Genomic DNA, 23,527 nt, shown 5'->3' on the forward strand with positions numbered 1-23,527 from the left:
AACCCCTTATCCCTAAACCCCTTATACCTAAACCCCTTATCCCTAAACCCCTTATACCTAAACCCCTTATCCCTAAACCCCTTATCCCTAAACCCCTTATACCTAAACCCCTTATCCCTAAATCCCTTATACCTAAACCCCTTATCCCTAAACCCCTTATCCCTAAACCCCTTATCCCTAAACCCCTTATCCCTAAACCCCTTATACCTAAACCCCTTATCCCTAAACCCCTTATCCCTAAACCCCTTATCCCTAAACCCCTTATCCCTAAACCCCTTATCCCTAAACCCCTTATCCCTAAACTTCTTTGCCTTTTATTTTCTTTATTTTTTTTTACTATTTTGCAAAACATTTTTGAATAGTTCAACTAGCCAATCTACATTGACACGTTGTGAGCTTGTAGACTGGCCATTTTAAAACTATTCAAAAATGTTTTGCAAAATAGTAAAAAAATAAATAAAGAGGCAAAGCAGTTTAGGGATAAGGGGTTTAGCGGTGAGGAAAATGGAGCCCCTGGCGTGTCTGACTGTTGGTATGTCCAACGCAGTGCCAGGCACTGTTTGGACAGCCTTACGTTTCCTTCAAAAAGCTGCAATTCAGAACTTCTTTTAACCCATATATAATTATAAAACCCGGGAACCCGGTGTCATTTTAGAGTTCTTGCAACGACAATTGAAAAAAAAAAAAAAAAGAAACAGCAGATCTACAAGCTCACAGAGTCACAGGCAGCGCGTCGATTCGTGCCGCGCCGCGAGCTTGTACATCCGCTGTTTTAAAAAAAATTAACATGAAAAATAAATGTGTGAGAACTGATTATTTTTAGAAGGCATTTGTAGAATTGGAACAAATGTCACCTTTACCACTGGCATGAGACACCCCCCCCCCCCTACACACACACACACACACACACACACACACACACACACACACACACACACACACACACACAATAGGCCTATAGGGTAAAATCAGCATGGAAGATGTCCCGTTCTCATCCTCCGATGGCTATATGTGTTCTCATGTAAACTTTACCTTTTAATTATTGGAGATATATATACAGTATAATATATATATATCAGAAACCTTGCATCTCCATGTTTTCAACCTGTAATGTGTTTCTTTACTGTACAAATAATGCCCTAGTTTACAGTATGTGTGCTTTTATAGATCTGCTATTGTCACTATAAAATATTTAAATAAAAAAACACTAATAAAAAATGAAAAACATAAATCATTCTACGGCAAAGTGGTTAACTGTGACTTGTTTGTTTGTTTGTTGGGTTTCATAAATATTGAACGAATGAAAAAGGTGTATTTAAAAAAAAAAAGTACATGTTTTGGACATACAAGCTTTTCACTTTCGACAGTGACTCTCCTTCATCTCTCTGTGTAGATCTTAACGTCTGTCTGTCTGTCTGTTTACTTAAACCTTCCTTCAAGCTGAACCCCACATTAAAAAAATAAAAATAAAAATAAAAGCCAGTAAATCCGAATCAGATTCTTATGTTAGGCCCGTTGGGGAAATGGACCGTAATATTGCAACTATACATATATATATATATATATATATATATATATATATATATATATATATATCAAAAAGTGAAATAAACCTTCCAAGGAAGGAACTGCACACTCGGGGAACAAAGACGGACAACGTACTGCAGTGGCGTGCACATAACAGACATTTAGAGGGGCAGGCGGTGCTCAAGTGGAAATAAAAGGGCACCTTGTGTAGCGTGTGGAAACCGGCCGGTTGCGAGATTTATAGATTTTGGGGCCTAAATAATATATTAGGAGCTTTTTTTTTAATCAAGAATTGATCAATGTCACCATGGTCCACATACTGTACACTACAGTGTACACTGTACTAAAACAAATAAAAACATAAAAAACTAAGTTTGTTCCCAGAGTGTGCATTCCCTTTACTCCCTTCCTTAATTGGAAGGGTGGTTTCTCTTGTTGAAGTCTATGCCCGCTAACTAGACTTGCACCTCCCACAGGGTTGTTTTTTAATGTGCAGGAGTCCCCTTTTTTGTGTATATATATATTATGTAGAGTCCTCTACACTTTGAGGTTTAAAAGTTCTCAACTGTTTCGATATAAAGTCAAATGAACAAAAAACGTTTTAACCATTATGACTTATTATTAGCAGTGGTGGGGAAATAAATAGCACAAGTACATTTACTTTAAGTACCGTACTCCAGTACAATTCTTGAGGTATTTGTACTTTCCCTTGAGTATTTCCAATTTTTGATCTTGGAAACCCAAATATTGTACTTTTAAGTAAAAAACATGCGAGTACTTCTCCCTCACCACTGTCTCTTATTAGCTATTCCTGACAGTGATTACTGTAATTACTGTAACACATGCACTGAAGACGATAATAATCTAAATCAAAGTGAAATGCACTGGTTTCAAGGATCAACGGTATCAACGGTGGTTTACAGTACAGGAACTACTGTGTTCTTATTATTATTACATGATCATACCAACGTCTCTTATTCAGCACCATGGGCAGGATTACAAAATAGACTAACTAACTATCTATAGGCTCTGATTAATTGCATAATATTCCTGACAGCACCACGCAGGGAGGTCGAAGCTGCAACACACACACACACACACACACACACACACACACACACACACACACAGCAACACATACACAGTAACGCATGCATGCGCTCAAACACATGCACAATCTAACACACATCTACAGTACACACACACACGCGTGTACTACACACATACATAAACTACACACACACGCGCTCACACCAGACTCCGACTGATATATCGATTTGGCCAAAGTATATATATCGGCCATTATTTGTTGACTTTGACTTTTTTTTTGTGTCCTGATTTTTAAGCACAAAAAAAAGCCGATCTAAAATGAATAAGGGCTAAAGTGGTTAAATAAAAATAAAAGTTCAGCGTATGCGTATTTTATATTTTACTCGTTTGGTTGTTCATTGTATAATTGTAATTTCTTATTTATATATAAGTTAAATGTTCTCAAATATATATTATTATTATTATTATTTTAAAAACAAAAGTACAAGTAGATTTTGCTCTTTTTTTTTTGGACAAAATACCGGCCAAAGCAAATAAATGAAAGTAATGTAAATAAAAGGTAAATCGTTGGGACTGGCGATCGGTTCGGTCTCTTCCGTCTTATCTCACACACACTGAAGCATTCTTCTTCTCTTCTGTCTTATCTCACACACACTGAAGCATTCTTCTTCTCTTCCGTCTTATCTCACACACACTGAAGCATTCTTCTTCTCTTCTGTCTTATCTCACACACACTGAAGCATTCTTCTTGCCCTTGTGTGTCAGTCAAGACAGAGAGCTTCTACTGAGGTGATCTAGTTGGGTGTTTATATTCCAAGACAAAAAGCCCGATTCATGCTCTGCCTCGCGACGGTGTGGCGCTGCGCCGAGAAAGGTGGAGAGTTGTGAGCTTGTAGGTCGACTATTCGAGCGGGTGAAGTGTGACGTATTTGACGCATCCTACCTGGTCCCATTCTGAATCCCCACAGACGTGTTGAATATCGTCTCATACGAAGAACTGTGTTCCAAAAGGATTACAAACAAGCACGGCGGCTTTGACTCATATTATGGTTATGACACATCGGCTGACAAGAAAACTATCCTATACTACAAATGAAAACATGTGAGCAAAAGATGTGCGCAAAAGATGTGAGCAAAATCTTTCACAAGTCTATGAAAACAAGCCCACAAAAAAATGCCATTCAACACGCTACTTACACACACTACGACTCGCTTAAAACTCGCGGACCTGGCAACTCCACTGTTGCCTCCGCTTAATTAGTCACATTTTGGCCAGAAACAGAACAGTATGGAATCTGAGTGACTGACAGAGTCACCTCCCTGACAATATCACCAGGACAGTTGTTTATCTTTTTGGACCACAGTGCTTATATGACACGACTTCCACCACGAACCAGGTAGATGAACGAATGGTTGACGGCACGACTTCGGGGCACAACTCTATTTCTCGGCTTAGCGAAACACAGTCGCGCGACAAAAGTATGAATCGGTATGAAAGTGTGTGTGTGCGTGTGTGTGTGTGTGGGGGGGGATTCACTCTGTGAGGCATCCGTGCACGCCTCCTACTACCGCGGCGCTGTGGTGGCCCTTGGCGTAGTCTCGGTGGTGGAGGCTGCCGTTGGCGTGCAGGGCCAGGGGCCCACGGTGGTGGTGGTGGAGGCCCCCGTTGGCATGGAGGGCCAGAGGGCCACAGGCCGCGATGCCACAGTGCTTCAGGTTGGGGTTGAAGTGGGAGGGCGTGGCGGTGGTGGTGGTGGGGGTGGGGGTGTGGGTGGCGCAGGGAGGGGGGAAAGGCCTCATGGTGGACAGGATCATGGCCAGACAGTCGGCCACGTCCTTGTTAGGAGCACACGCCAAGGCTGGGGTGTGGCCTGTACGCACGGAGACAGAGACAGGGGACAGAGACAGAGAGAGGCAGAGACAAGGGACAGAGACAGAGACAGAGACAGAGAGAGGCAGAGACAAGGGACAGAGACAGAGACAGAGACAGAGAGAGGCAGAGACAAGGGACAGAGAGACAGAGAGACAGAGAGACAAAGACAGAGAGAGAGAGGCAGAGACAAGGGACAGAGACAGAGACAGAGACAGAGAGAGGCAGAGACAAGGGACAGAGACAGAGACAGAGACAGAGAGAGGCAGAGACAAGGGACAGAGAGACAGAGAGACAGAGAGACAGAGAGACAAAGACAGAGAGAGAGAGGCAGAGACAAGAGACAGAGAGGCAGAGACAGAGGCAGAGGGAGAGACAGAGAGACAGAGACAGAGAGACAGAGACAAGGGAGACGAGAGACAAGAGAGGCAGAGGGAGAGACAGAGACAGAGGCAGAGGGAGAGACAGAGAGAGAGAGAGAGAGAGAGAGAGAGAGAGAGAGAGAGAGAGAGAGAGAGAGAGAGAGAGAGAGAGAGAGAGAGAGAGAGACAGGAGACAAAGATATCAGGTTTGCCGACTCGGCTCCTCGTTTTAAAATCACTCCTGAAGACCCATTTCTATGAAGCTGCTTTTAATCCGTTATGGTTGTGAATGTTATGTATTTTCTGATGTATTTTTCACTTTCTGTTATCCACTGCTTTGCTATTATTATCGTGTTTTTTATTGTTCTCTCGTTCGGTGCAGAAAACCGTGAGTATCACCTCGTTAAACCTCGTTTTTCCACCAGAAACGACATTCATTGAAAGCAGCACATACAGTATTACAGTAGAGTGCAAGTGGATATTTGCAAGTGGATATTTTGGTCATTGTGTACAAGCATAATAAACAGTTTTACATCATGTGGTCTAGTGCGTTACTAGTCCCTGGGCCCCACTATGAGAACCACTGTCCAAGATTTGTCTAAATCACACACTGGTATAATCGGGTTACTCGGCATCGACCAATACACAAGTTATCGATCACTCAGTGATCGAAACGTTTGACGGCAATACAAATACAGCGAAGCTTTATAGGTGTATTTCTCCAGGGCTTACTGTACTTACCCTCATGATCATATAGGATTATTTCTCCAGGGATAACTGTACTTACCCTCATCATCAACAGCCATTACAGCTGCTCCTCTGCTGAGCAACACCTGCACTACTGTGGCCAGACCATTCCTCGCTGCAATGTGAAGAGGCCTGAGGACAGAGGACAAAACAGGACAATGTGAAGAGGCCTGAGGACAGAGGACAAAACAGGACAATGTGAAGAGGCCTGAGGACAGAGGACAAAACAGGACAATGTGAAGAGGCCTGAGGACAGAGGACAGAACAGGACAATGTGAAGAGGACTGAGGACAGAGGACAGAACAGGACAATGTGAAGAGGCCTGAGGACAGAGGACAGAACAGGACAATGTGAAGAGGCCTGAGGACAGAGGACAAAACAGGACAATGTGAAGAGGCCTGAGGACAGAGGACAGAACAGGACAATGTGAAGAGGCCTGAGGACAGAGGACAGAACAGGACAATGTGAAGAGGACTGAGGACAAAACAGGACAATGTGAAGAGGACTGAGGACAAAACAGGACAATGTGAAGAGGCCTGAGGACAGAGGACAAAACAGGACAATGTGAAGAGGCCTGAGGACAGAGGACAAAACAGGACAATGTGAAGAGGCCTGAGGACAGAGGACAAAACAGGACAATGTGAAGAGGCCTGAGGACAGAGAACAAAACAGGACAATGTGAAGAGGCCTGAGGACAGAGGACAAAACAGGACAATGTGAAGAGGCCTGAGGACAAAACAGGACAATGTGAAGAGGCCTGAGGGCAGAGGACAAAACAGGACAATGTGAAGAGGCCTGAGGACAGAGGACAAAACAGGACAATGTGAAGAGGCCTGAGGACAGAGGACATAACAGGACAATGTGAAGAGGCCTGAGGACAGAGGACAGAACAGGACAATGTGAAGAGGCCTGAGGACGGAGGACAAAACAGGACAATGTGAAGAGGCCTGAGGACGGAGGACAAAACAGGACAATGTGAAGAGGCCTGAGGACAGAACAGGACAATGTGAAGAGGCCTGAGGACAGAGGACAAAACAGGACAATGTGAAGAGGCCTGAGGACAAAACAGGACAATGTGATTTGAGCAATGAGTAAAATGCTCCAAAAATGTCTCTGTTAAACATCTAGGGGGCCACAATCTGCATTCAAAGATGTTCCTAGAAAGCTTTGTCATTGGTCGAAAAAATGTAAACCCCGGTCTAAATGACTAACCAATCAGGAAGTAGTAGACAGGCAAATCGACCAATCGTACACTATTCCTCATCTATTTTTTCCTAGTACAATATTAACGTTACAGATGGCCTACATCTGTAAAATGTGTAGATAGATGTGTAGATAGATAGATGCCCTAAACACATTTTAACTAAATAAATAATAGTCTTACAGCTCAGGAATTCATCATCATGATTCTCGGGCCCGAGAATCAATTTAGGTTAAAATGTTCCTCATTAACCCATTCTGACCTGAGATCAGATTCATACGAGGTTTCCACTGGACACACACTGGTCTGATGAACCCATTCTGACCTGAGATCAGATTCTAAAAATGTCAGTCGTTCTTCGATTTTTCAAAAATAGCAGACCTACAAGCTCGTATCGCGCCACTCGGTGGCGCGATATGAGCTTGTAGATCTGCTATTTTTCAATAGGTAAAGCATAACATGATGCTAACACCAAAATGGGTGCCCGGTCAGAATGGGTTAAAACAATGTGTTGTATACTTTGTAAACGTCACCACGATCTGCTCCACTGCTTTTCCCCCTCGTCTAAAACACTAATCTATTCACCAACGATAGACGATCTACCGCCTCACAAGTGTAGGTCTGCACGATATCTTTAATTTAAGTTGACGATGTCCATGTGTATTTCTGAGGTTTCGTATAAATCACGAATTGCAAATATTTACAAAATAGCGGAAATAGTTGATCTACACAAGCTTTTAAGTTTGTTTCAACATGGAAACGATTGACGATTATGCAAAACAATAATTGCGATGAGGGGGATTATGTAATAATTTGCGACAGGTCTACCCACAGGACAGGGGATGCTAGGGGTTCGAGGGGTTAACAGAAGGAGTGCTTGGGGGGGGGGGGTTTCAAAGGCCAACGTTCACTTTCACTCACATTTGGAGAGCACTGTTTGTAGCGTTTATGAGGGAAGAGCCACTGATCTCTCCTAGGATTAACAGCGCACACATCTCATGAGCCTGCAGAGTCAAATACATGATCCACAAGTTGTGGTTACAAAAAAAATGGACATTCGACCAAAGTAGCAGTCCATGCAACTACCGACCTAACCAGACTCCGCCAGCAGGTGGCAGCAGTGAGTTGTTCCTCCTCATCTGGTTCCCTCTCAGGGCAGAGACGATGCACTCCGGGTCATTTCTGACCCAATATGCGGCCGAAGGCAACGAATACTGATGACATATCGAAGCGCTGCCACAGCGCGGATGTAAACACAACCTAACAGGACTACAACTCTAATGTAAACACAACCTAACAGGACTACAACTCTAATGTAAACACAACCTAACAGGACTACAACTCTAATGTAACTAAGACCTAAAACTCAACATTGTCATGGAGATAATCCTTTTTGTCCCACTGCTTCCGGGTTCATCATTTCTGCTTGAGAGAGAGCCCAGATCCAGGCAGGAGGAGGGAACTGGTGAACTCAATACTGCCACCATCTGGCAGGGTCAGGTTACTACCTCCAACCAGTGGATAGTATATATATGTTTATAGTATATATATGTATGTTATAAGACTAGATATCGTGTGGGATCTTTGATATCGTAATATGGCAAAAGCCTATTTTTGCCGTTTTAATTACTTTATAGACATGCTTGTTTATACTAGTCAAAAATGGCAGAAATAGCCGATCAACCGGCTCAGGTGAAGGGCTGTGTTATCGTAATGAAGGGCTGTGTTATCGTAATGTGAACCTTAATGCAGGCCAGGTGAAGGGCTGTGTTATCGTAATGAAGGGCTGTGTTATCGTAATGTGACCTTCATGCAGGCTAGGTGAAGGGCTGTGTTATCGTAATGTGAACCTTAATGCAGGCTAGGTGAAGGGCTGTGTTATCGTAATGAAGGGCTGTGTTATCGTAATGTGAACCTTCATGCAGGTTAGGTGAAGGGCTGTGTTATCGTAATGAAGGGCTGTGTTATCGTAATGTGAACCTTAATGCAGGCTAGGTGAAGGGCTGTGTTATCGTAATGAAGGGCTGTGTTATCGTAATGTGAACCTTCATGCAGGTTAGGTGAAGGGCTGTGTTATCGTAATGAAGGGCTGTGTTATCGTAATGTGAACCTTAATGCAGGCCAGGTGAAGGGCTGTGTTATCCTGGGCATCGAGGAGGGTCAGGTCTGGCTTAGCCTGGTGCAGCAGGATCTCTGAAACACACAAAAAAACAAGACATCTCTGACATTAATAGCGCTTTCTTTCGCGTTGACATTTTGTGTCCATTTAGGGGACGTTCTAGCCGGAGTGATGTTACAACAAGGAAGGACAACATTAGGGGGAACAATCTAACATTCATACTACAAGCAGAAAATAGTCTTATATAGTCTTAGTCTTCTGTCTTTAAAGCACTTTGAGCCAAAGCGAGTCAAATCGACACTGACTGACTTCGAGTCAAATCGACACTGACTGACTTTGAGTCAAATCGACACTGACTGACTTCGAGTCAAATCGACACTGACTGACTTTGAGTCAAATCGACACTGACTGACTTTGAGTCAAATCGACACTGACTGACTTTGAGTCAAATCGACACTGACTGACTTTGAGTCAAATCGACACTGACTGACTTCGAGTCAAATCGACACTGACTGACTTTGAGTCAAATCGACACTGACTGACGTGACGGTCTTACCAACAGCAGTGGTCTGTCCCTGGTCCAGCCAGCCCTCCACCATCAGAGCATCAGAGGTAACAGGTTCAGGTCTTACCCACAGCGGTGGTCTGTCCCTGGTCCAGCCAGCCCTCCACCATCAGAGCATCAGAGGTAACAGGTTCAGGTCTTACCCACAGCGGTGGTCTGTCCCTGGTCCACCATCAGAGCATCAGAGGTAACAGGTTCAGGTCTTACCCACAGCGGTGGTCTGCCCTGGTCCAGCCAGCCCTCCACCATCAGAGGTAACAGGTTCAGGTCTTAGTCTTACCCACAGCGGTGGTCTGTCCCTGGTCCACCATCAGAGGTAACAGAGGTAACAGGTTCAGGTCTTAGTCTTACCCACAGCGGTGGTCTGTCCCTGGTCCAGCATCAGAGGTAACAGAGGTAACAGGTTCAGGTCTTAGTCTTACCCACAGCGGTGGTCTGTCCCTGGTCCAGCCAGCCCTCCACCATCAGAGGTAACAGAGGTAACAGGTTCAGGTCTTAGTCTTACCCACAGCGGTGGTCTGTCCCTGGTCCGCGGCCACCATCAGAGGTAACAGGTTCAGGTCTTACCCACAGCGGTGGTCTGTCCCTGGTCCACCATCAGAGGTAACAGGTTCAGGTCTTACCCACAGCGGTGGTCTGTCCCTGGTCCACCATCAGAGCATCAGATGTAACAGGTTCAGGTCTTACCCACAGCGGTGGTCTGTCCCTGGTCCACCATCAGAGGTAACAGGTTCAGGTCTTACCCACAGCGGTGGTCTGTCCCTGGTCCACCATCAGAGCATCAGAGGTAACAGGTTCAGGTCTTACCCACAGCGGTGGTCTGTCCCTGGTCCACCATCAGAGCATCAGAGGTAACAGGTTCAGGTCTTACCCACAGCGGTGGTCTGTCCCTGGTCCACCATCAGAGCATCAGAGGTAACAGGTTCAGGTCTTACCCACAGCGGTGGTCTGTCCCTGGTCCACCATCAGAGCATCAGAGGTAACAGGTTCAGGTCTTACCCACAGCGGTGGTCTGTCCCTGGTCCGCGGCCACCATCAGAGCATCAGAGGTAACAGGTCTTAGTCTTACCCACAGCGGTGGTCTGTCCCTGGTCCGCGGCCACCATCAGAGCCGAGCGCCCGGCGTGGTCCACGGCGTTGACCTCTGCCCCCTCCACCAGCATCAGCTTCAGACTCATCACGCTCTCAGAGTACGCAGCCGCGTGCAGCGGCGTCCTGCAAACGGCCACACACGCAGGTCAGTGCTGAAGTGTTTAATGTATGTTTTGCAATAATAATCGGTAGTCATCAATCATGCAGTACTGTACTGAGTTACTTTCCACCACTGAGTTTAACACAAGGCACCACTAACTGACCTTCCTTTGGTGTCTCTAATGTTAATCATACTGTAACTGACCTTCCTTTGGTGTCTCTAATGTTAATCATACTGTAACTAACCTTCCTTTGGTGTCTCTAATGTTAATCATACTGTAACTAACCTTCCTTTGGTGTCTCTAATGTTAATCATACTGTAACTAACCTTCCTTTGGTATATCTAATGTTAATCATACTGTAACTGACCTTCCTTTGGTGTCTCTAATGTTAATCATACTGTAACTAACCTTCCTTTGTTGTCTCTAATGTTAATCATACTGTAACTAACCTTCCTTTGGTGTCTCTAATGTTAATCATACTGTAACTAACCTTCCTTTGGTGTCTCTAATGTTAATCATACTGTAACTGACCTTCCTTTGGTGTCTCTAATGTTAATCATACTGTAACTAACCTTCCTTTGGTGTCTCTAATGTTAATCATACTGTAACTAACCTTCCTTTGGTGTCTCTAATGTTGATCATACTGTAACTAACCTTCCTTTGGTGTCTCTAATGTTGATCATACTGTAACTAACCTTCCTTTGGTGTCTCTAATGTTGATCATACTGTAACTAACCTTCCTTTGGTGTCTCTAATGTTGATCATACTGTAACTAACCTTCCTTTGGTGTCTCTAATGTTAATCATACTGTAACTAACCTTCCTTTGGTGTCTCTAATGTTGATCATACTGTAACTGACCTTCCTTTGGTGTCTCTAATGTTGATCATACTGTAACTAACCTTCCTTTGGTGTCTCTAATGTTAATCATACTGTAACTAACCTTCCTTTGGTGTCTCTAATGTTAATCATAACTAACCTTCCTTTGGTGTCTCTAATGTTGATCATACTGTAACTAACCTTCCTTTGGTGTCTCTAATGTTGATCATACTGTAACTGACCTTCCTTTGGTGTCTCTAATGTTAATCATACTGTAACTAACCTTCCTTTGGTGTCTCTAATGTTAATCATAACTAACCTTCCTTTGGTGTCTCTAATGTTAATCATACTGTAACTAACCTTCCTTTGGTGTCTCTAATGTTAATCATACTGTAACTAACCTTCCTTTGGTGTCTCTAATGTTAATCATACTGTAACTGACCTTCCTTTGGTGTCTCTAATGTTAATCATACTGTAACTAACCTTCCTTTGGTGTCTCTAATGTTGATCATACTGTAACTGACCTTCCTTTGGTGTCTCTAATGTTGATCATACTGTAACTAACCTTCCTTTGGTGTCTCTAATGTTGATCATACTGTAACTAACCTTCCTTTGGTGTCTCTAATGTTGATCATACTGTAACTAACCTTCCTTTGGTGTCTCTAATGTTAATCATACTGTAACTAACCTTCCTTTGGTGTCTCTAATGTTGATCATACTGTAACTAACCTTCCTTTGGTGTCTCTAATGTTGATCATACTGTAACTAACCTTCCTTTGGTGTCTCTAATGTTGATCATACTGTAACTAACCTTCCTTTGGTGTCTCTAATGTTAATAATACTGTAACTAACCTTCCTTTGGTGTCTCTAATGTTGATCATACTGTAACTGACCTTCCTTTGGTGTCTCTAATGTTGATCATACTGTAACTAACCTTCCTTTGGTGTCTCTAATGTTAATCATACTGTAACTAACCTTCCTTTGGTGTCTCTAATGTTAATCATAACTAACCTTCCTTTGGTGTCTCTAATGTTGATCATACTGTAACTAACCTTCCTTTGGTGTCTCTAATGTTGATCATACTGTAACTGACCTTCCTTTGGTGTCTCTAATGTTAATCATACTGTAACTAACGTTCCTTTGGTGTCTCTAATGTTAATCATAACTAACCTTCCTTTGGTGTCTCTAATGTTAATCATACTGTAACTAACCTTCCTTTGGTGTCTCTAATGTTAATCATACTGTAACTAACCTTCCTTTGGTGTCTCTAATGTTAATCATACTGTAACTGACCTTCCTTTGGTGTCTCTAATGTTAATCATACTGTAACTAACCTTCCTTTGGTGTCTCTAATGTTGATCATACTGTAACTGACCTTCCTTTGGTGTCTCTAATGTTGATCATACTGTAACTAACCTTCCTTTGGTGTCTCTAATGTTGATCATACTGTAACTAACCTTCCTTTGGTGTCTCTAATGTTGATCATACTGTAACTAACCTTCCTTTGGTGTCTCTAATGTTAATCATACTGTAACTAACCTTCCTTTGGTGTCTCTAATGTTGATCATACTGTAACTAACCTTCCTTTGGTGTCTCTAATGTTGATCATACTGTAACTAACCTTCCTTTGGTGTCTCTAATGTTAATCATACTGTAACTAACCTTCCTTTGGTGTCTCTAATGTTGATCATACTGTAACTGACCTTCCTTTGGTGTCTCTAATGTTGATCATACTGTAACTAACCTTCCTTTGGTGTCTCTAATGTTAATCATACTGTAACTAACCTTCCTTTGGTGTCTCTAATGTTAATCATAACTAACCTTCCTTTGGTGTCTCTAATGTTGATCATACTGTAACTAACCTTCCTTTGGTGTCTCTAATGTTAATCATACTGTAACTAACCTTCCTTTGGTGTCTCTAATGTTAATCATACTGTAACTGACCTTCCTTTGGTGTCTCTAATGTTGATCATACTGTAACTAACCTTCCTTTGGTGTCTCTAATGTTGATCATACTGTAACTAACCTTCCTTTGGTGTCTCTAATGTTGATCATACTGTAACTAACCTTCCTTTGGTGTCTCTAATGTTGATCATACTGTAACTAACCTTCCTTTGGTGTCTCTAATGTTGATCATACTGTAACTAACCTTCCTTTGGTGTCTCTAATGTTAATCATACTGTAACTAACCTTCCTTTGGTGTCTCTAATGTTGATCATACTGTAACTAACCTTCCTTTGGTGTCTCTAATGTTGATCATACTGTAACTAACCTTCCTTTGGTGTCTCTAATGTTAATCATACTGTAACTAACCTTCCTTTGGTGTCTCTAATGTTGATCATACTGTAACTGACCTTCCTTTGGTGTCTCTAATGTTGATCATACTGTAACTAACCTTCCTTTGGTGTCTCTAATGTTAATCATACTGTAACTAACCTTCCTTTGGTGTCTCTAATGTTAATCATAACTAACCTTCCTTTGGTGTCTCTAATGTTGATCATACTGTAACTAACCTTCCTTTGGTGTCTCTAATGTTGATCATACTGTAACTAACCTTCCTTTGGTGTCTCTAATGTTGATCATACTGTAACTGACCTTCCTTTGGTGTCTCTAATGTAAATAATACTGTAACTAACCTTCCTTTGGTGTCTCTAATGTTAATCATAACTAACCTTCCTTTGGTGTCTCTAATGTTAATCATACTGTAACTAACCTTCCTTTGGTGTCTCTAATGTTAATCATACTGTAACTAACCTTCCTTTGGTGTCTCTAATGTTAATCATACTGTAACTGACCTTCCTTTGGTGTCTCTAATGTTAATCATACTGTAACTAACCTTCCTTTGGTGTCTCTAATGTTGATCATACTGTAACTGACCTTCCTTTGGTGTCTCTAATGTTAATCATACTGTAACTAACCTTCCTTTGGTGTCTCTAATGTTAATCATACTGTAACTAACCTTCCTTTGGTGTCTCTAATGTTGATCATACTGTAACTAACCTTCCTTTGGTGTCTCTAATGTTGATCATACTGTAACTAACCTTCCTTTGGTGTCTCTAATGTTAATCATACTGTAACTAACCTTCCTTTGGTGTCTCTAATGTTAATCATACTGTAACTAACCTTCCTTTGGTGTCTCTAATGTTGATCATACTGTAACTAACCTTCCTTTGGTGTCTCTAATGTTAATCATACTGTAACTGACCTTCCTTTGGTGTCTCTAATGTTAATCATACTGTAACTAACCTTCCTTTGGTGTCTCTAATGTTAATCATACTGTAACTAACCTTCCTTTGGTGTCTCTAATGTTAATCATACTGTAACTAACCTTCCTTTGGTGTCTCTAATGTTAATCATACTGTAACTGACCTTCCTTTGGTGTCTCTAATGTTAATCATACTGTAACTAACCTTCCTTTGGTGTCTCTAATGTTGATCATACTGTAACTAACCTTCCTTTGGTGTCTCTAATGTTAATCATACTGTAACTAACCTTCCTTTGGTGTCTCTAATGTTAATCATACTGTAACTAACCTTCCTTTGGTGTCTCTAATGTTTATCATCTGAGTCCCAAACGTCTCCACCAGGAACATGGCGGCGTCATCGTGGCCGTTCATCCTGTCACACAGAGAGAGGGACACGGTTAAATGTCACACACATCCTGTCACACACAGAGAGGGACAGGGTTAAATGTCACACACATCCTGTCACACACAGAGAGGGACACGGTTAAATGTCACACACATCCTGTCACACACAGAGAGGGACACGGTTAAATGTCACACACATCCTGTCACACACAGAGAGGGACACGGTTAAATCAAAGAGATTCTATATAAAGAGGCGACACTCTCAAATATTTGGAATCACCACTAGATGGCGCATCGGTAGCGCTTTGACGTCATCACACCAAGATGGCGGCGGGAGAGGATAATCTTAGAAGTGGAATAGAATGACTTCAAAGACTCTTTTTGGAAGCGTTCGGAAAGAGCGCACTGTGCAATGCAAACTAATACGAGAGTGAGCTCCCGGTGAGCATTTGCGAACGCACCCATGTTTTTTAGAGCAACCGGAAGTTGCGTCATCACACCAATATGGCGGAGGCACTGGGCGCTGGTTGTTACTATGGGGTTTAATGAGAGTGTCGCCTCTTTATATAGAATCTCTTTGGTTAAATGTCACACACATCCTGTCCTGTCACACACAGAGAGGGACACTGTTAAATGTCACACACATCCTGTCACACACAGAGAGAGGGACACGGTTAAATGTCACACACATCCTGTTACACACAGTCAGAGGGACATGGTTAAATGCCAGATTATAGTCACCGATGTACACCGTTTTTAAATGTACAAATATCATACTCACAGGGCACACAGAACACGGTGGGGGGATACTCACAGGGCACAGTGCAAAGGGGTGAAGGAGTTTCCTTCCTGGATAGTGAATGGTTTGTTTTCAAGTAAAATGTGCAAACAGTCCTCGTGTCCTGAAAGATACAAACAAATTATTATTTTAGGTTTAATAAGAATAAAAATAATAAGAATAAGAAGGGAAGTCTGCACACTGTATAATTTCTGCCAGTAGAACATTTATTAGAGTGTGTACAGTACCTACTGCAATACATTTTATATTTTGTGCGTGTGCGTGTGTGTGCGTGTGTGCGTGCGTGCGTGCGTGCGTGCGTGTGTGTGTGTGTGTACGTGTGTGTGTGTGTGTTTGTGTGTGTGTGTGTGTGTGTGCGTGCGCACCGTGGTACGCCGCCCAGTGGGTGGGGGTGTAACCGCTGTAGTCCAGCATGGAGTCCAGGGCGTCGGCCTTGCCCGCGGCCTCCACCAATCGGAGGAGCAGCTCTCGGTGACCGCGGGAGGCCGCCAGGTGGAGCGGGGTTCTGCCGCGGGAGTCTCTGCAGAGCGCCGTGGCCCCGTGCTCCAAGAGCGCCGACACACAGCCCTCACTACCTATCCCGGCCTGCAGGGGGACGGGACCCCGCGGAGCAGGAGAGGGAAAAACGTCTGTGAATGATACCTCCGTTCTATGGTACAAGCATTTATTATTTTGCAACTCCCCTTCAATACCGAAGTAGAGGTGAGAATGTGACCGTAGTCGACTAAATTGTCAAAAACCTTAGTCTTTTAGTCTTAGGGCGCTTTCACACCGGACATGTACGGTATGGTACACGTGTACGCTTGTAGATCTGTTTATTTTAAGCATGCGTGTGTGTGTGTGTGTGCGCGTGCGCGCACATGGGGGGAGAGACCCGATATATTTATATGGGAGAGACGCAGAGATAGAGAAATATTTAAAATCATCCTGTCTCGCTCTAGTGCACGGCCGCACGTATAATAGAGAAAGAGCCAATGGAATGGAGCAAATGTTAAATAAGCAGGTGGTCCCAAATGATTCATTGATTGCATCACTATAGCAAAAGACGTAAAACTAGGTCAACTCAATTAGCTGCAGCGGAGCTGTTCTGACTTGAAGCTCAATACTAACTCACCACCTTCAAGTTTAAACCATAAGATGACATGGAAATTATTTGATGCGCAGAAATAACATATATCTAATCGGGTCAAGGTGCACACATGAAGTAAAGTCATTTTTATTGGGGATACCTTGTTGTAGGGAATGTAGGCTATAGCCTACGTCTCCGTGAATTGTATACATCAGCAGCAATCACATTATTGTTCAAACACCTGCTCCTCTGTTCACCTGTTGCTCTTATTTGGCTGATAAAATAATTATTAAGAATGAATGCAATAGCAAGTTGTTGCTGTGTTCTCTTCTCTCTCTGTGTGACTGAAGGTTGCGCCCAAAAATTGTAGACAGTGATTTCTCTTCATGTTCTTTTTCCCTCCATCGTAAAATTACCTTTTCTTTTTTTCACTATTTGGTTCGCCTAACATGTCCACGTGTCATTTGTTTACATATTTATTTGGTACGCTTTACAAAGTCCTGTGTGAACACCAAACGGACCAAAATCTAAATGTTAATAGTTGGTCCTTGATCCGGGACCTTCTAAGGGAACTTTGGGTGTGAAAGCGCCCTTAGTCAACAAAATGACCAGTGCTCACCGCTCTGTGTAAGGCGCTGTGACCTCTCCGGTCCGCGGCGTCACATCTGGCTCCTTTCTCCAGCAGGATGTGAACACAGTCGGTGTGACCGCCCAGCGCCGCCAGCATCAGAGCCGTCCTGCACACGGTCAATAATAGCACGTTACAAGTAATCCCCCTCACTCACTGGGGACAATTCCAGGAGGGCAAAACGGGCAAGCACCGGGGTGAGTTGTCCAGTACTATCCGTACCATCTGGTTAATAGCGCATCTGGTCTGATCTTTTTTGTTTTACTCAAATTACTTTGCTTCTGGGGCTCCCTGGAACAGAATATGTGACCAAATTTGACTAGGAGAAAGCAGGGAATCATAGCTTCAAATTGACTGGTTGTTCAGTTTGACCCACCAGTTTTGGAGATATGGCTTATAGAGTAAATGTCTTGCAGAAAACAGCGAGTTGAGAAAACAGGCTTGAAACGTTCACTTCTGTGGACTCTAACATTACACCTACAGTAGCTACATGTTTAAGCATTTATTTCATATTTGCATGTCTTCTGTGGTCTCTAACATTACACCTATAGCTACATGTTTAAGCATTTATTTCATATTTACTTGTCGATTTAAGCTTTGACACTTATTTCAGACATGCTCTAGTATGTGAGAGTCTGCCTGTGCTATTAACTCATTTTTTGGGGGGGGGGAAAAGAAAAAAAACTTTTTCTCCTCTGGTGAAAAGCTGGAATGTGCGCAATGGCAGTCTCTCAGTCAAATCTGGTCACATATGTTGTGTTGGGGGTTCACGGCCAAATGGATATAATTCTGGGGGACCTTGAGAGCACCACTGATAATATAGTATAGCAACATACATTTTGCATGTCTTAGAAGACTTTGTATAGAATCGAGAAGTCTAACAATTAGAATGTAGAAGAATTGTTATTTTTGATCGTTTGACTTTTATCTCTCCTATGGTACCAACATCAATACTGCATGGAATTGTGAACAAAATCTTCAACGTTTTGAGTCTGAGAGGAAAAATGTCATCAAATAATGAGGGGGTGCATACTTAGTTTAGACTAGTCATTGGTTAGACATGGGTTAAGGTTAGGTTTAGGTGTGCTGCCCCGTGGGAGGTTAGGGTTAGGGTGAGGGTTTGAGATGTCAATGAAAACGTACAGTATGTTTTCTCATGCCAATAAAGCTCCTTTGAATTGAAATGTAATGTGTGTGTAATGTGAAATGTAATTGAACTCACTGTCCGCGTGTGTCTGCGCTGTCTATGACGTCAGCACTCTCCTCCCTGTTGACCAGGATGAGGAGGCAGTCCATCTGGCCCTCGGAGGCTACCGTAGATAGATATATGCCAAAAGGTCAAATACCGACGGAATACAATTCAATCATAATAATAACACAATATTTGCGATTATCTCAAATCATCGCGATCAGGCGACTATGTAATAATGGTGACAGACACACACGCACGCACACACGCACACACACACAGTGTTGATTTTGTCGACTAAAACTAAGATGAAAAATTTCGTCGACTACCTTTTTCCACTGACGAAAACGAAATGGAAACTATATAAAAACGTGGCTATGGTGACTAAAACTAAGACTAAATATACTGACGATATCGTCAATGATTTTTTTTTTTTACAAAATCTTTAAAAAGGGACTATAGTGGACAAGAGATCCAGCATAAGTCATTTTACACTTGGTTGCATGCTGAAAATAGCCGATCTACAAGCTCACAACGCGCCGCAGCGCGACGCGTTGTGAGCTTGTAGATCGGCTATTTTCATCAAGTGTATAAAATCAACCATTACGACGGCATCAAGGCACCGCCAAAACACATTTCAGTCGACTAAATCAACTGTAGATTCAGTCGACAAAAATCTTATGACATTTAGTCTAAAACTAAAACTAGACTAAAACACTAAAACATTCCGTGTGAACTAAAATGTGATTAAAACTATTCAAGGAGACTGCGCCTAAAACTAAAATAGAAATTTGCTGCCAAAAACAACACACACACACATGCACACGCACACACACACACACACACACACACATGCACACACACACACACACACACAGTCACACACACACCTGCCACGTGCAGCGGCGTCCACTTGCGCGCGTGCTCCTTGAGCAGGCAGGAGGCGTTGTGTTTGAGCAACACCTCCACGCACGGGGCCACGCCCCTCTGGGCCGCCAGGTAGAGCGCCGTGCGGCCCCACGTGTCGCGCACGTCCAGGTTCACCAGCGTCTCCGCCAGGACCGTCAGCGCCTCGGTGTGGCCGTGGTACGCCTTTTAGAACAACAACAACATCAGGGTTGCAGATTTTAAATGACGGGTTTTCGATATATATTCCATAATAATTGCTGAGCCCTGTAAAGGCCCATTCATAGTCTGGATTATCGGTGGTGAGGTGACCACCGCTCCGGTGGTGAGGTGACCACCGCTCCGGTGGTGAGGTGACCACACCGCTCCGGTGGTGAGCTGACCACCGCTCCGGTGGTGAGCTGACCACACCGCTCCGGTGGTGAGCTGACCACACCGCTCCGGTGGTGAGGTGACCACACCGCTCCGGTGGTGAGGTGACCACACCGCTCCGGTGGTGAGCTGACCACACCGCTCCGGTGGTGAGGTGACCACCGCTCCGGTGGTGAGGTGACCACCGCTCCGGTGGTGAGGTGACCACCGGAGCTGAAATAACGTTGAGCGGTGGTTGAGTAAAAACAGAGAGAAGGGCTGGAGCGGTGGCGGTGGTTTGCTCTTCACCGCGGCTCAGTGACGTCATGTTGTAGTTCGGTGGTCACCTCAGTGACGTCATGTTGTAGTTCGGTGGTCACCTCAGTGACGTCATGTTGTAGTGCGGTGGTCACCTCAGTGACGTCATGTTGTAGTTCGGTGGTCACCTCAGTGACGTCATGTTGTAGTTCGGTGGTCACCTCAGTGACGTCATGTTGTAGTTCGGTGGTCACCTCAGTGACGTCATGTTGTAGTGCGGTGGTCACCTCAGTGACGTCATGTTGTAGTTCGGTGGTCACCTCAGTGACGTCATGTTGTAGTGCGGTGGTCACCTCAGTGACGTCATGTTGTAGTTCGGTGGTCACCTCAGTGACGTCATGTTGTAGTGCGGTGGTCACCTCAGTGACGTCATGTTGTAGTGCGGTGGTCACCTCAGTGACGTCATGTTGTAGTTCGGTGGTCACCTCAGTGACGTCATGTTGTAGTTCGGTGGTCACCTCAGTGACGTCATGTTGTAGTTCGGTGGTCACCTCAGTGACGTCATGTTGTAGTGCGGTGGTCACCTCAGTGACGTCATGTTGTATTGCGGTGGTCACCTCAGTGACGTCATGTTGTAGTTCGGTGGTCACCTCAGTGACGTCATGTTGTAGTGCGGTGGTCACCCCACCACCGAAAATCCAGACTATGAATAACGCTTTAGACATATTTACTTACAGCTAAGTGCAAAGGACTGACTGGAACGTTGCTCTCAGCTTCTCCCAGACAGTTGAAGGACATCTCCAAGAGCTACAGAACCACAGACAGAGACATGTTCCATTAGTACAAACACTACAGAACCACAGCCAGGACAGAGACCAATTGTTCAATTAGTATAGACTTGTACTGGATCTCTTGTCCACTAGTCCACTCCATTCCTAACATTTGAGTCTAGTTTTTATTTGTTGACGAAATTGTCAATATATTTAGTTTGTAGTCAGCATAGCTTAGTTACACAGACAGACAGACAGACAGACAGACAGGAGGACACCACCACCTACTGACCAGTTCCAGGTACTGCTTGTTCCCGTGAGCAGCTGCATAGTGCACGGCACTGTAACCTCTGGAGTTCTTCAGGGTGGGGTTTGACCCGTTGTCCAGGAGGAACTCCAGACACCTACAGACAGTACAGACACACATATTATGACCCGTTGTCCAGGAGGAACTCCAGACACCTACAGACACACATATTATGTACATACAGTAGGGGTAGGCAACCTTAGGCACGGGTGCCAACAATGGCACAGGGAACGGTAGTCACTGGCACACTGGCACAAGTGTGAGACGGATACGTTTTTTTTCTTTAAAAATGTCATATTCCAAAAAGTCAGTTCAATTAAGTCTACTCACATCTACGAATTACATCCTTCACATAATTGTACATTCATTCAAACTGCCAACTCTGGGACACAAGGAGTTTAATGATCATTACACCCTGATGTGAAAGAAAACACTGACTATCACGACAATTAAAACATGGCACTTCATGTGAAAAAGGTTGCAGACCCCTGAGTACATGCATGTATATGGACAGTCGTTATTAATTCATTCTTTGGTGTGGTTTGGGCTTCAGACATAATTTCTGTGACTTACAGGAAGGCATCTTTGTCTCTCTCCTCACTGTGGTAGTGACTTACAGGAAGGCATCTTTGTCTCTCTCCTCACTGTGGTAGTTACTTACAGGAAGGCATCTTTGTCTCTCTCCTCACTGTGGTAGTTACTTACAGGAAGGCATCTTTGTCTCTCTCCTCACTGTGGTAGTTACTTACAGGAAGGCATCTTTGTCTCTCTCCTCACTGTGGTAGTGACTTACAGGAAGGCATCTTTGTCTCTCTCCTCACTGTGGTAGTTACTTACAGGAAGGCATCTTTGTCTCTCTCCTCACTGTGGTAGTTACTTACAGGAAGGCATCTTTGTCTCTCTCCTCACTGTGGTAGTTACTTACAGGAAGGCATCTTTGTCTCTCTCCTCACTGTGGTAGTTACTTACAGGAAGGCATCTTTGTCTCTCTCCTCACTGTGGTAGTTACTTACAGGAAGGCATCTTTGTCTCTCTCCTCACTGTGGTAGTTACTCACAGGAAGGCATCTTTGTCTCTCTCCTCACTGTGGTAGTTACTTACAGGAAGGCATCTTTGTCTCTCTCCTCACTGTGGTAGTTACTTACAGGAAGGCATCTTTGTCTCTCTCCTCACTGTGGTAGTTACTTACAGGAAGGCATCTTTGTCTCTCTCCTCACTGTGGTAGTTACTTACAGGAAGGCATCTTTGTCTCTCTCCTCACTGTGGTAGTTACTTACAGGAAGGCATCTTTGTCTCTCTCCTCACTGTGGTAGTTACTTACAGGAAGGCATCTTTGTCTCTCTCCTCACTGTGGTAGTTACTTACAGGAAGGCATCTTTGTCTCTCTCCTCACTGTGGTAGTTACTCACAGGAAGGCATCTTTGTCTCTCTCCTCACTGTGGTAGTTACTTACAGGAAGGCATCTTTGTCTCTCTCCTCACTGTGGTAGTTACTTACAGGAAGGCATCTTTGTCTCTCTCCTCACTGAGGTAGTTACTTACAGGAAGGCATCTTTGTCTCTCTCCTCACTGAGGTAGTTACTTACAGGAAGGCATCTTTGTCTCTCTCCTCACTGTGGTAGTTACTTACAGGAAGGCATCTTTGTCTCTCTCCTCACTGAGGTAGTTACTTACAGGAAGGCATCTTTGTCTCTCTCCTCACTGTGGTAGTTGTCAGACTCGTGTTCGTCCACTCTGTGGAGAAGAAAACAATGGAGCAAATTTACAAACTGGATTTTGTTGAGGCTTGAAATGACTTAAGGCTCAAGTCTTAAGCGCTATATAATATATAATACACAGTCCATCCATTTGTGTGTGTGTGTGTGTGTGTGTGCGTACCTCCTGAAGGCGTGTGAGGCTGCAGCGTAGTGCAGTGTGTGTGTGTGTGCGTGCGCGTACCTCCTGAAGGCGTGTGAGGCTGCAGCGTAGTGCAGTGTGTGTGTGTGTGCGTGCGTGTACCTCCTGAAGGCGTGTGAGGCTGCAGCGTAGTGCAGTGTGTGTGTGTGTGTGTGTGTGTGTGTGTGCGTGCGCGTACCTCCTGAAGGCGTAGTGCAGTGTGTGTGCGTGCGCGTACCTCCTGAAGGCGTGTGAGGCTGCAGCGTAGTGCAGTGTGTGTGTGTGTGTGTGTGTGCGCGTGCGCGTACCTCCTGAAGGCGTGTGAGGCTGCAGCGT

At 44.0% G+C, this 23,527-nt stretch overlaps 1 protein-coding gene across 3 annotated transcripts in view; it reads right to left on the reverse strand.

Moving 5' to 3' along the window:
- Positions 1 to 468: 468 nt before the first annotated feature.
- Positions 469 to 23,527, reverse strand: part of ankrd52b (ankyrin repeat domain 52b) — a 65,808-nt gene continuing 42,749 nt past the window's right edge. For all 3 annotated transcript variants that reach the window (XM_080783448.1, XM_080783447.1, XM_080783449.1), the window contains 14 exons: positions 22,991 to 23,050; positions 21,303 to 21,414; positions 20,976 to 21,047; positions 19,616 to 19,817; positions 18,759 to 18,846; positions 17,528 to 17,645; positions 16,205 to 16,424; positions 15,855 to 15,942; positions 14,985 to 15,068; positions 10,511 to 10,656; positions 8,868 to 8,950; positions 7,679 to 7,761; positions 5,597 to 5,688; positions 469 to 4,448 (listed from right to left, as the gene is read on the reverse strand). In XM_080783448.1, the coding sequence (XP_080639574.1) occupies positions 4,111 to 4,448; positions 5,597 to 5,688; positions 7,679 to 7,761; positions 8,868 to 8,950; positions 10,511 to 10,656; positions 14,985 to 15,068; positions 15,855 to 15,942; positions 16,205 to 16,424; positions 17,528 to 17,645; positions 18,759 to 18,846; positions 19,616 to 19,817; positions 20,976 to 21,047; positions 21,303 to 21,414; positions 22,991 to 23,050 (1,786 nt within the window). In that variant the 3' untranslated portion in view covers positions 469 to 4,110. The remainder of the gene's footprint in view (positions 4,449 to 5,596; positions 5,689 to 7,678; positions 7,762 to 8,867; positions 8,951 to 10,510; positions 10,657 to 14,984; positions 15,069 to 15,854; positions 15,943 to 16,204; positions 16,425 to 17,527; positions 17,646 to 18,758; positions 18,847 to 19,615; positions 19,818 to 20,975; positions 21,048 to 21,302; positions 21,415 to 22,990; positions 23,051 to 23,527) is intronic.

The sequence above is a fragment of the Protomyctophum bolini genome (assembly GCF_963924005.1).
Source record: "Protomyctophum bolini genome assembly, chromosome: 2".
Lineage (NCBI taxonomy): Eukaryota > Metazoa > Chordata > Actinopteri > Myctophiformes > Myctophidae > Protomyctophum > Protomyctophum bolini.